The sequence below is a fragment of the Ranitomeya variabilis genome, chromosome 1, assembly GCF_051348905.1.
Source record: "Ranitomeya variabilis isolate aRanVar5 chromosome 1, aRanVar5.hap1, whole genome shotgun sequence".
Taxonomy (NCBI): domain Eukaryota; kingdom Metazoa; phylum Chordata; class Amphibia; order Anura; family Dendrobatidae; genus Ranitomeya; species Ranitomeya variabilis.
The window spans coordinates 855,459,321-855,473,627 of record NC_135232.1 but is presented as its reverse complement, the minus strand read 5'-3'; the positions used below and the strand labels follow the sequence as shown (position 1 = coordinate 855,473,627).

At 43.5% G+C, this 14,307-nt stretch overlaps 1 protein-coding gene across 8 annotated transcripts in view; it reads left to right on the top strand.

Moving 5' to 3' along the window:
* FAM13A (family with sequence similarity 13 member A) overlaps window positions 1–14,307 on the top strand; it is a 255,579-nt gene that overhangs the window by 188,084 nt on the left and 53,188 nt on the right. For all 8 annotated transcript variants that reach the window (XM_077277080.1, XM_077277061.1, XM_077277089.1 and 5 more), the window contains one exon: window positions 7,069–7,110. In XM_077277080.1, coding sequence (XP_077133195.1) covers window positions 7,069–7,110 — 42 coding nt within the window. The remainder of the gene's footprint in view (window positions 1–7,068; window positions 7,111–14,307) is intronic.

Genomic DNA, 14,307 nt, shown 5'->3' with positions numbered 1-14,307 from the left:
GCTGCGTGTCAAACACAACGATATCGCTAGCCAGGGCGCTGCAACGTCACGGATCGCTAGCAGGCGCTAAGCGCAGGGCCGCGCTTAGTAACCCGATATTTACCCTGGTTACCATTGTAAAAGTAAAAAAAAAAACGCTACATACTCACATTCTGATGTCTGTCACGTCCCCCGGCGTCCACAGGGTTACGCGCTGCTGCTCAGAGCTTCCTGCACTGACTGTGTCAGCGCCGGCAGTAAAGCAGAGCACAACGGTGACGTGACCGCTGTGCTCTGCTTTACGGCCGGCGCTGACACAGTCAGTGCAGGAAGCTGACGGCGGGGGACGTGACAGACATCGGAATGTGAGTATGTAGTGTTTTTTTTTTTTTTAACTTTTACAATGGTAACCAGGGTAAATATCGGGTTACTAAGCGCGGCCCTGCACTTAGTAACCCGATGTTTAACCTGGTTACCCGGGTGCTGCAGGGGGACTTCGGCATCGTTGAAGACAGTTTCAACGATGCCGAAGTCGTTCCCCTGATCGTTGGTCGCTGGAGAGAGCTGTCTGTGTGACAGCTCCCCAGCGACCACATAACGACATACCAACGATCACGGCCAGGTCGTATCGCTGGTCGTGATCGTTGGTAAGTCGTTTAGTGTAACGGTACCTTAAGGCTATGTGCACATGTTGCGGATTTTGCTGCGGATCTGCAGCGAATTGGCCGCTGCGGATTCGCAGCAGTTTTCAATGCGTTGTACAGTACCATGTAAACGTATGGAAAACGAAATCCGCAGTGCCCATGGTGCGGAAAATACCGTGCAGAAACGCTGCGTTGTATTTTCCGCAGCATGTCAATTCTTTGTGCGGATTCCGCAGCGGTTTACACCTGCTCCTCAATAGGAATCCGCAGGGGGAATCCGCACAAAAACCGCAGAAAATACACAGGAAATCCACAGGTAATCCACGGTGCGTTTTACCTGCAGATTCAGCCAACAAATCGACATCTGAAAAGAAGTCCGCAAGATTAATTTATTCTACAATTTAGGATTAGACTGAATATCATTCCATTCAACAAGGATTTATCACAGTTACTTTAATAAAATGTTTTTATTGCTAAAAAGAAATAAATCCCTTCCGAACAACCAGCAGAAATCTGTATGTTAGAGGGGTTGTCTTATAGTTAACCTTTATAGAGCACTTTTCCCTATTTAAGACCTCACCCTCGTTTTTTTCCCCTTTAATTAAACAAGGATCCGGATTTTGCTACGTTGTGTCTGTGGAGTAAAATAAAATTGGGGCAGAACCAAAGATAGGCCATGACTAGGAGGAAATCAGATTCTATCTGGGTCAGAGTGCAGGAGGTCTATCAAAATCAAACGGCACAGAGGGGTCTGAAGATCCAAGTGTAATGGCATCCAGGGTGTGTTGGGATGGGAGAGTGGTCAGAACACAAGATGGCAATCTCTAAAGCTCACCAGAGTAGTATCCATGAAGTATGCAGGAGCTGAGGGAAACAATTGGCTGCCAAACCGGTCTCCCTGCTTGGCTCCTCAGCCAGACCACTTATTTGGCCCTGGGCCCTGCCACTGCTGGGTCAGAGAAGTGGGTGTCTGTCTGACATCAGCGTTGCAGAAGTGGGGCTTCATCCTACAAGGGGTGGACGTGCTGCATCACCGTTTTATAGTCATAGTAGACAGCTGACATTGTGCATCTCCTTCCAGTATTCAGTAACATCTTTGCCTCAGGTAGCATATGTTGTAAAGAAGGACTTAGAATGCGAAAACATTTACAGTGTGTCCAAAAAGTGATTTACTTTTTATGTTAGCGGAAATCAAGTTTCTATATTTTCTTTGTTTTCATCTGTGTTGTGCTAACCAGACGGCTGTCCCCATCGATCATGTGGACTTACTGGACTTCATACAGCGGAAACGTGGTGTGTGCAGCACTCGCATTTATGAGCCGAGACTGGAAATCAGACATTTGAAGTTTCTGTGGACAGACAGACGATGATCTGCTTACATAACTAAATTATATAATTGTACCAAGGCTTCTCAGAAGCTGTCATCATTCATCTGCAATGCCCACATTTCCTGCAGCAGTAATGAACAATGACGACATACCGAGCTTGTATTTGGTCTGCTGAAAATTACCCAAGACTTGATTATGATTTTATTATACAACTGGACTGCTTTTGTATCTGCCATACTATGAGTCTGTGCAAGGAGCCATTTATTTAGTGCTAAGTGACATTCCTGACAAAATCAGAATGTGTCCCTGCCTCTAAATGCATAATTTCTGCACCAAGCTGTATTACCACTGCCTACTGATCCCTCTGATAACGGACTAATAGCATAAAAGAATATATCTGCCAAAAGTAAATGGATAAATGCCTTCTCCTTCATGCTTCACTGTCTATCCAGATCCTTGTTGGAGAAAGCAGGGTACTCATTCTGTTTGGGAGCCAAGTTTAGCTTGGCAACTCCCTCCTTGCCCCAATTTCCTGCCTTGCTGAAGGCTGTTTTTTAGGGTGGCATGAAGTAGAGCCCAAGCATTGCCCATGGTAGCCCATTTTGATGTAGTAGACTTGGATGTGGATCCTATACCAATGTTTGCTCTTGGGTCCTCTTTGACCTTTAGTTCATCTCTTTCTCTTCGGTCATCATTGTTTAATTGAGCTCTTGCCAATGTTAATTTCAATGAATGAATAAAACCTCATAGAAATAGAGTTCAGTGAACGTATAATGGAGATGGTCATTTCTCAGCCCTGCAGACAGCTTTTCTACACAACATAGTCTCATAAAATGGATAACTCAACACGGTAATCTTGCGTCATTGACTCCGAGTCTAAAGCAGCTCAGTCTAAATGACTTTCATCATACGCACTAAGCCTGGTATTATGCATTATCTTCTGTGTAGTATTAAGTACTTATTTCTTTGTAAAATCAGCCCTGCCACATTCCTCGTGTTTCGTTATCATTATCATCGTGTATCATGGCCAGTCACTGTAGTGTAATCTCACATCCAACAAGAGCTCCTTCTTTAGTTTCTGTCTCTAGGTGGACTGGATGATCTAGCAGTTCTACACTTACATGAATGACTGTACTGAATATTATTCTGATTAAAGCATGGTCATTTTGAAATATTGTGACAAGTCTGAACCGGACCAAAACCAACATAAATAGCAGGGCTTTATATCTCTAAAAATGGCATTCTATATCCAAAGTCAACAAAAGTAAGATGCAGAACCATTAACCACAGAGGGACATTAAAACGACGACAAGGGGACCGAGAACAAATCAATAAAGTGCAAGAACGTCCAGTAACTATATTTGCACTTTATGCATTAGAGATTACTTCTCTTTGCTTATATAACAGGTGATGCATTTGTACAACAGTGGATAATAAGATATCTAGACTTAGTATGCCGATAATATAACAAGTAGGTAATCTGCTATATATCAGTGGATGATGAGAAGTATAGGCAAATAACTTCATATAGTTAATTTTCTACCCATTAGTAAACCGTGCACTACTGGAGAATTGACTTTGTATGTATTAGTAATTTACTTGCAAAGGGGAAGGGTGAGTAAAGCACAAAGTCTCCGCTGCAGCCAATCCTTAATTGTAAGGGCCACTCAGTGTTTGGCTGCATCCCGTCCACGGGGCATGTCATCGCTATAGACAATAAGACACCAGAAGTAGCCGCATACCCACAGTGCTGGATGTGGAAACGGTAAGTAAAGTGTCGTGTGTGTTTTGTTTTTTTGTCTTTTTTGGGGGGGCGAAGGGTTTTCTGAATCGAAAAAACCCTTTAATAATAATAAATATGTCCAAACCTTGTATGCGCCATTTGCTGTCATGCAGATGCTATGTTTATAGATGGTAAGCTGGTGAGCAGGGCCCTGACTCCTTTTGGTACCTGAGTTGTGCTATTCTGTATGGTCTTTATTGTTTGTACCATTCCCCTCCTAAAATTGTAAAGTGCTCCAGAATATGTTGGCGCTATAACAATAAAAATGATCATTTGAGGGCTGTTTCAGCTTCTAGCAGGCATTGCCCTACATTGGGCTACTTTTCTCCACAAGACATTGCGTCTCCCCACATCTCTACAGGGCAGGGATTAGGATCATCCAGTTCATGTGGTCAGTACATAGGACGACATCACAGCTGGATCACTGCTGTTTGGGTCTCTTGACCGACCGCTAATATAGGACTGGGGCAGTTTCTTGTAATGCAATGCTTGCAGCGCTTTACAGACCTCCTCATCGCTGTCCCCATTGGAGCTCACACCCCACATTTCCATTTTAAGTTTGCAATAACGCTTATTTATGCTGCAGATTTAAAATCTACAGAGCAGGCCAATTTACACCGTGTATGTCTGCAGTGTGCACGTGGCATTTCTTAAAATCATATACATAGCCTCACTACTGTAGTACGCAGTGATTTTTTTGTCTTATGGAAAATGTGCTGTTTGCTTCCTGTGGGAATGTGCCCTGAAGGGTTCATTAACGCATGGCAGACTGGATGCAGAATTTTCTACAACGGAGATCCTTTCTATTTATCTGACAAAGGTTGGTTTAGGAGATAACACGGATTTCTGCAAGCCACCCTCACGTGACTTGGAGAATCGCAGACATTTCTGCAGCAAATCAGCCCGTGAATGATTCTTTACAACGTGTTGTTTAACCTTTAGAACGTCTTCAGTGCCTCCTAAGTATAGGAAAGTATTCCAAAGAAGCCCAAATCTTTCACTGACTTCGTAACCAGTGTTTGTCTGGGAAAAAAAAAGTTTATGGATAAATGGTGTGGGTGGAGAACGTACAATGTGTTCCTGCCCTCCAGCAAAATGCTAAAACAAGGCCAAGTACGTTGACCCTATTCCAGCTTGTTGAAGGATGGGCATTTATTTTTATCCGACAAGTACTGATGAATCAGAGACTGGCTTAATTATTACAGTTATGTATATTTCACTTTTTCTCATTCAGAGAAAACATACATGAGAACCATGAAAATAAAATGACTTCTTTCTGCCCAATCTCCCCTATATGTGTATGAGTAGTCAACATATTTCATTGGTTCCCTGCCACAGATCTGGTCTCTGAATCATGCTGCTCATGGCTCTGACAGCAGAAATCAGCAGACTGGTTCTCATGTAGACGGAACGCCAATCTCTGAACCACTTGAGTTCACGGATTGGCTGCTACGCTATTCGCTTCCAATTCCTGGCTCCAGGAGAAGTGGCGAGACTTTAATTGAAAGGAAACTACCCTTTTTTAATGATCGTTTGTCTCCATACAGTTTTGCGTTGACTTGTGTTAAAGGGGGACGTCAAATACCGGACTGTGGAGTCTGTGTCCATTTTGGTGGAGTTGGTATAAAATGGACAGACTCCGACTCATAAAATATATATAATAAATTGGTACAGTAGTACAATGTAGGATGTGCTGTAAATGTTTTCACAATAATTTGGGAAAATTATAAAATGTCCTATGAATGTCTGTTCTGTTCCTGACCTAAGGGTCTCAGCTTTTAGTTGAGATGAATCTGTGCTGCACTTTACGTACATGCTCAGTAGTGACCAGGGCTGTGGGGTCAGAAGTCAGGGAAATTGAGGAGTCGGAGGCTTGGCTTACCGACTCCACAGTGCTGGTCAAATTAATGACCTGTTATATCAACAATAAGTGCTAATTTTAAGGAGAAACCTCCCTTTTAGCTGTCAAAATGATATGTTAGTAATTCCGTATAGTTTTTTTTTTATTTTGCGATCTGATAGTTCTATACTTTCTGCCTTGTTATTTTGAATTAAATAAAGAATAATACAAATGTAGAAAAGAAGAAAAAATTGAAAACCAAAATATTATTTTAGATAAATGGTTTGGACAATGGCTGCACAACGTGAGACCAGTTTGCATGCTGCCATATGTTGTGACGGGACAGGGGGGTGTGTAGAGTAAAATCCTGTATGTACTGGCATGGCTGACACAGCTTTCCGTGTGTGTACAGTGAACACTTGTGAACGGTTACATTCCAGAGCTCGTGACCCTGGCAGATGCACCGTCTCATTTTAGGCTCAAGGACTGTCAGCTAAAAAAAAAATTCTTGCTCAGCAACACAATGGGCGGCATCAACGACACTGAGCCTTAAAACGCTGGGTTACGAGAAGTGTACTGGAATCTTACTGTTTGCAGGTTAGAAGCATTCTCCCATGGGGTGGGAGCACAAACATAACTGAGCAGTTGGTTGCTGTGACGTTTCAGTCCATTCCCCCATCTTGAGCTATAAAAGTGACCTTGGTTGTCTGTTGCCTGCTGTAGGGAACAGCTGCGGTATTCTTAGGCTACAAGAGAAGCACAACACTTGCTGCGTCCATCTAGTGATAGCGTGGGAACGTCACCGCTCGTGGATTCATGCCCATGTGTATGTATGCAGTCACTTTATAGTGTTATGTAATGAGATTCTATTAGCATTGCACTGCTGTCACCCATTACCTTTTGTATTACTGCCACATGCATCTCGTTATGCCTCTTGAGCGGCAGTGAATCATCCTCGGATGTTACATGAGCTTGCCTCTTACATAAGTTGTCATGCCCGGACATGTGAGGATAATTTTCCTTGCATATCATGTCTATGGAACAGACTAGTAAAAAAATGACTTGATATGTGCCTGTGTAAATAGGGATATTAGGCATATCCAGGTCCAGAAATCTTACTCAGTAAGTCTTTACTGTTTGTGATATTGAATATTCATTTGTTTTCAATGCAAAGTAAAATTCTAGTGACCTAATAGCACATTCAATATGATATACAGTACTTGTCCAGGCACACTGTATGTTTCCTTTCCTTCTGTAGAATCAGATGCCATGCAAGCTACTCCACCAGTAGGTGGCATTCTGGACTAGATGTAGACCCCACAGCGGTGTCACACTACTTTTTTGTTTGCTACTTATTATGTGCAATGTGTCGAAATTCTTGTGATATTAGATCATTTAGAGGTTTGATAAATGAAAAGTTTCCGTTGTTGTCCTTTATTTTATGAATGTATGACATTATGACATGCATGCTAATTTCCTTTTTGTTTTCTACAGCTCTCAGGAAGATGAACGGCCCATGTCTCCATTCTTTATGAGGTAGGATTGGGATGTTGACTATAATTTCTTTTTCATTGAATAGTGTATACCTTTTGACTTACAAAGAAAGTTTCCATTTCTACTTGTGTACATGGTGTCATAGAATGAATAATATCCAACCACTGGGTAGCAGTGGATTTTTCTAATCTCTTAAATGAGTTGTCCAGGACGTTAACATTGATGGCCCATCCAGAGGATAGGTTATCAATGTCTGATAGATGAGGATGCTACACCTGGGCCCCCGAAGATCAACTATTCACAACACAGCTCTGTCAATGGCATAGTGGCCACAGCCGGGTACTGCTCATCAGCCTCCCTATTTAATCAAATAGAGTCTGGATAAGCAGCACCTAGTTGGGACCACTATACGGTTGTTGGAGCTGTGCTGTGCATCTCTACAACTGAGCAGTTTCGACCTCCGCAGGAATAGCTGGTCAAAGGGGATCCTGGGTTTGTCTGATCAGATATTAATGGCCTATCAAAATAATGGGCCATCCATATTAAAGTCCCGTACTTCCCCTTGAAATGGAGAGGAACTCTCGCAAACCGCATATATGGGCATACAGGTCTTTGAAATGTAAATCCATCTCCACTTTTACATTTTCTATCTGTTGCTGCATACCAAAGCATTTAATGAGCCTCTGACTGTCCAGGTTGTTTCCCCGCCTATCATAAGTCTCTAAAGAGAACCATGCCAGATGGGGAATCAAACTATGGAGGTGTAGGCTCCTAAAGTGCTGCGTCACATTGAGAGCCGTTAACACTTTATATGAATGGAAACACTATTTCCTTAGGAGTACAGCAACAGATAGAAGATATAAAGGTCGATGGATTTACATTTCTTAGACCTGCATGCCCATATGTACAGTTTGGGAGAATGGGGCTGGATGATCTCTCTAACAGATACCCTTTAAACACATACTAGAGGGTTGGTTTTATTGGAAGCCAAGTTAACTTACATGTATTTGGCAGGAAGGCGGTAACCAGAGTTCTTGGAGAAAACGCAAACATAATTTGTTGCCTTTTTTGCATGCAACTTTGACCTCCAGACATTTGTGCAGTACACTGAGCCACAATGTTACCTCAGTCACTGAATACAGGTGACCAGCAAGAAGCTGCTATCAATATATTAATGTCCAGAGAAATAACTAGTGCACTGCCTTAAGAAGAGTGTAAATGCAATGATGTTATGCCAAAGTGCTTAAAGTATAGGAGACCTAGAAATATGGGGCCATACATGCATGCCCCTTTATTCTGCAAGACTACGATCATGCTTCCAGTTCCTTGGTCTGCTTCTGCGTTCATTTGCAAAACAGATTTGTTGCATTGCTGATGCAAATAGGCTCTATTGATTATTATGGGATCTGTCTCCGGTCTAAAAACTGACACAAAGAGGAACCCAGAGGACCCCATGCTAATCTACGGGTACTTCTGCTCCCTTTTACATCCGCTGTGCAACTGATCTGTTTTTTACATTATTCCATTCGTTTGTTCCACTTTTAGGAACAGACAATCAGAATATAAAAATGGAAGTGTGAACTTGGCCTTAGACCTTCCATTTGATCAGCAGAGGCAAATTTTTCTGTCACCTAGCTATAGAAGTGTCCTTCCTCAAGAGTCAGAGGTGAGGAACACATAATCAGCACTGTGGATAATGTAACTCATTTAGCAGGACTTTATCTATGTGCCGAAATTAGGAAGGAACTTTTCTCAGTGACTCAAATGATCTCCAAATAATGTTGTAGCCCATGTAATGGATAGTGACTGCATAGGCCTACAGGAATTAGTGTAGGTGTGCCCATGGCTCATTACCCTCCTGCTCGAGCATGAGACATGTGCCCGGCGAGCAGTCTGATGCCACAACCTGCCGTCCTTTATAACTGCATAGAAGTGTTATGTAAGGACATTCTCAGATGGAGTAGTCATCATGGGTACACAGGGAGAAGATCCACGTTTGCTGGCTGTGTACTCTTTAGTAGGATGGTTACCTGACTGGAGAGCAGTGACAGGTGTGTTCGCTGTCCTGTGCATGTCATTGTCATGTCCCAGTCATAAAACCGTAAGTATAGGTGATTCTTGGCCTGCATAGACTGCAGTAACCGTGATTTCTAGCACGTAACTTGTGTTCTTGCGGCCTTTCCTCCATGTTTTTATAAAATATACTGGTCAATCATGGGATGAGTTACTATTAGGTGTATAACCTGCAAATGTTGTCTGCAGTGAAGTTTGACAAAATAATATGGCGTGTGACACGTTACATTCATGTGTGCGACAGAAGCTGAGCATTGGAGAAGTCATCCAAGTTCAGTACGTGATAAGTGCAATGTTTGTATATGTTATCTAATGTTTACTGTGTGACTATGGCTTTATTGCCTGGTCAGACGTGGTATATGACTACAAGCTCTCTGAGCCACCAGGGGTAGCAATGTAGGGTCTAGTTTTGGCCTCTGCAGCCCGCTGACGTGGAGGTGCACCCTGATTTTCAGCTGCTGTCAGTAGCTGTCCTCCTGGGCAACATGGACAGAATCTCCTTTTTCTGCTGTATTCTTGTCTTTCTACACTCTGAGTCCCGGACCTGACTCCAGGTCACCTTCTGGTTATTTATTGAGTTACACCAAAGTTTATATTTGCTTTTTGGTGATCTGCAATTTTTCCAAGTGAGTCTTATTTACAATTCCGCCAGTCAGGTTTCTAAAGCACACGTTGTTCCCAGCCTTATCATGGTTAGCTACTTACACTGGCTGCTGGTTAATGATTCGCTTTTTTTTGGCCATGCCACTGTTATTTTTGTTCTTAGTTATTTTTTTATGAAGCCTAATGTTGTAGATCAGTATTGCTCTATTCCCCTCGCAGCCCAGTGAGCTGTCAGGCAGAGGATGGTGTGGCTAAGTGGGAAATAGAGCTAGGAAGGCATTGGCTTGGGAAGGGCTCGGACACTCCCAAAGCACCTTAAATTCATATGGACATGAGGCTTAACTGTAATTTTTATTTCATGGAGAAACCGATTGCATACGCGAAGTTATAGCTGATATTATTTTTCAGAGAGCAAAACGACCATAAACCTTTTGGCGGGGATTCCCTATAACACACTATCCATAGGGTGGGTGATAAATGTTTGATCTATCAGTATCCCTACTTGAGCCCTAACCTCCCCTGTACATAATTTCTGCCTGACCCAATGGGGCTAATGGAAAATGTTTGGCTACATTTTCTTTTAACTCCTAAGATGCTGAAGGAATCTGCAGTGTTTGAGCATTATTCCATCAGAATCACCTAATCACAATCACAAAATTAAACAGCTGTTCCTTTGCTTCATCTGGGTGGGACCCACCAACCTCATCTACCACATAATCTTCAAATACATGAAGGCTGGATGGGTCTACCTGACTCACACTCATACTACCTTGTAACTTGCTTATGCAGGTGGGTGGATTCTAAACAAACAGGAAGCCCCTCACTACTACATGTTGGCATTGAGGGAAGGGCCAAAGACATGTCTCAAACACCTCCAGTGGGTCTTTCCCACCCTAAGACCAATATACCCCATTCCCCAAGGTGTGAATATTGCATACCATGTTTACCAAAATCCCACCCAGACAATTCTCACCCATGGCCCCATACATTTTACCAGTGCTAGGTTCCCCTCCTAACCCAGAAGATTGTCTACTTCATTCAAATGAGAGGCCCATCAGAGATGTATTTGCCAACAAACAACACAGATGTGATCAGCTTACAACCCTCAGGTACTCTAGAACATCATAACTTACTACAATGTACAAGACTCCAAACCTTCTGCCTTCAGTTTTCCGATATATACCCTTCAATAGTGCATCCCTCTTTGCTAGACACATTTCTGCACTTTCCATCAACTCCCACCAAACATCTCTCTAAAATGTATTCTGACTTCATCCTTAATAATTCACCAAATAAAGTCAGCTTTATAATTGCCTGGGAGAAAGAACATCCACCCCTATTGAAATCCTCATTAAGCATTGCAGCTTGGCAAATCCTACCAGTGTGCAAATCCCATTTGTGGTCACATGATGACCTCTGGAACTGGCGTGTGGAGACGAATCCTAACTATGTGTACATTACACGCCGTTAAGATTTGGCAAGCCAGAGTATTTGCCGAAAATGTCACCAGTGGTAGACAACCTAAACCCTTTTAACTTGTGTAGGAGACTAGGAGGGAGGATAATCACACAGTCATCCCAGCAGATAGGTATGTTACTGATTCTAGCTGCCTGTTTGATGTCCTGATGCATCATGGTATTGACAGCAGAGCATGAAGGAATAACATGTAGGATGGAGGCTAAAGAGAAGGGCGGACTGTCACAATCAGGATGGGGGGTGCAGTTCTAGAAAAAATACTGAGAGGGCTTAACCAGTTTAGATAATCTTATACCACATAGGGTCAGAATAGGACCGATACAGGTATTTACTGAGCTCAGTGGTGGTAGTAGGGTTTATAGTTGTCTGTTAAGATACATATAATGCTGTTACAGTGAATTATTAATCACGAATTGAGCTCTATGGTTGTATTATTGTGTCTCATTAGGTATAATCACCTTTTTGTCCTAAAATAAATAACCATTTGGAAAATATTTAACTTGTGGAAGGTTTTTGTAACAGTAACCTCAAGGAATCCATTAGAAAGTGTTGCTTCTCATTTTCCTGTAACTATTAGCATAAAATATGTTCAGGTTGGTTCTCACGCTCCAGCTGCCACATGCATCCAAAACTATACCTTCACGCAGTGGCTAACAGCTGCTACATGCAGACAAAACTATACCTGCATGCGGTGGCTAGTGGCTGCTACATGCATCCAAAACTATACCTTCACGCGGTGGCTAGTGGCTGCTACATGCAGACAAAACTATACCTGCATGCGGTGGCTAGTGGCTGCTACATGCATCCAAAACTATACCTTCACGCGGTGGCTAGTGGCTGCTACATGCAGACAAAACTATACCTTCACGCGGTGGCTAGTGGCTGCTATATGCAGACAAAACTATACCTGCATGCGGTGGCTAGTGGCTGCTACATGCAGACAAAACTATACCTGCATGCGGTGGCTAGTGGCTGCTACATGCATCCAAAACTATACCTTCACGCGGTGGCTAGTGGCTGCTATATGCAGACAAAACTATACCTGCATTCGGTGGCTAGTGGCTGCCACATGCATCCAAAACTATACCTGCATGCGGTGGCTAGTGGCTGCCACATGCATCCAAAACTATACCTTCACGCGGTGGCTAGTGGCTGCTACATGCAGACAAAACTATACCTGCATGCGGTGGCTAATGGCTGCTATATGCAGACAAAACTATACCTGCATGCGGTGGCTAGTGGCTGCCACATGCATCCAAAACTATACCTTCACGCGGTGGCTAGTGGCTGATATATGCAGACAAAACTATACCTGCATTCGGTGGCTAGTGGCTGCCACATGCATCCAAAACTATACCTGCATGCGGTGGCTAGTGGCTGCCACATGCATCCAAAACTATACCTTCACGCGGTGGCTAGTGGCTGCTATATGCAGACAAAACTATACCTGCATGCGGTGGCTAGTGGCTGCTACATGCAGACAAAACTATACCTGCATGCGGTGGCTAGTGGCTGCTACATGCAGACAAAACTATACCTGCATGCGGTGGCTAGTGGCTGCCACATGCATCCAAAACTATACCTTCACGCGGTGGCTAGTGGCTGCTATATGCAGGCAAAACTATACCTGCATGCGGTGGCTAGTGGCTGCCGCATGCATCCAAAACTATACCTGCATGCGGTGGCTAGTGGCTGCCACATGCATCCAAAACTATACCTTCACGCGGTGGCTAGTGGCTGCCACATGCATCCAAAACTATACCTTCACGCGGTGGCTAATGGCTGCTACATGCAGACCAAACTATACCTGCATGCGGTGGCTAGTGGCTGCTACATGCAGACAAAACTATACCTGCATGCGGTGGCTAGTGGCTGCCACATGCATCCAAAACTATACCTTCACGCGGTGGCTAGTGGCTGCTATATGCAGACAAAACTATACCTGCATGCGGTGGCTAGTGGCTGCCACATGCATCCAAAACTATACCTGCATGCGGTGGCTAGTGGCTGCCACATGCATCCAAAACTATACCTTCACGCGGTGGCTAATGGCTGCTACATGCAGACAAAACTATACCTTCACGCGGTGGCTAATGGCTGCCACTTGCAGACAAAACTATACCTGCATGCGGTGGCTAGTGGCTGCCACATGCAGACAAAACTATACCTGCATGCGGGGGCTAGTGGCTACCTAATCCAGAAAAAACTATACTTTAATGCGGTAGCTAGTGGCTTTCACATCCAGACAACACTACAGCTTCATGCAGTGGCTAGTGGCTGCCACATCCAGACAAATCTATACTTTCATGTGGTGGCCAGTGGCTGCCACATCCAGACAAATCTAAACTTTCATGCGGTGGCTAGTGGCTGCCAAATGCATCAAAAACTATACCTGCATGCGGGAACTAGTAGCTGCCACATGCATCCAAAACTATACCTGTATGTGGGAGCCACTAGCAGACTACCACATGCAGACAAAACTACACTTTTATTCGGTGGCTATTAGCTACCTCATCCAGACAAAACTGCACCTTCATGCGGTGGCTAGTGGCCGTACAATCCTGTGACAACACTGAGGGAATATCATGGGTCGGTGACCAGATTAAAACGTTAAGCTCCACCTGATAGAACTACCGGTAGTTGGAGACTTCAGATTTCAGTCGACTATCCCACTGGTGGCAATTAAATGTCTTTGAGGACTGCTGTGGAGCAGAATGTGTGCCAACAGGTCAGCCAATAGCTACAGTGTGTCATCTGACTTTCCAGTTCAGTATTATTAAAGGTTATTTCTATGGGGAGACAGGTTTATGCCACTGCTAGACTATGTCTGCAGCCCGGAGGGCACAAATGATTGGATATGTTAAAGAACAATATTTTACTTCTAACATCTGCTGTTGAGGAGCAAACAGAAAACTGACATATGTATAGGATGCTTGGCATTAAATTCGTGTCCTCCGCCATGTTTATCTGATATATTGCTGGCTTTTATCCGGTTCTTTTGAGGATGGTTAAAAGCCATTATTGAAGTTACATGCCTATATTTTGGGGGTTTTACAGGTAATACTCATCTTGATGCTTGGCTTCTAA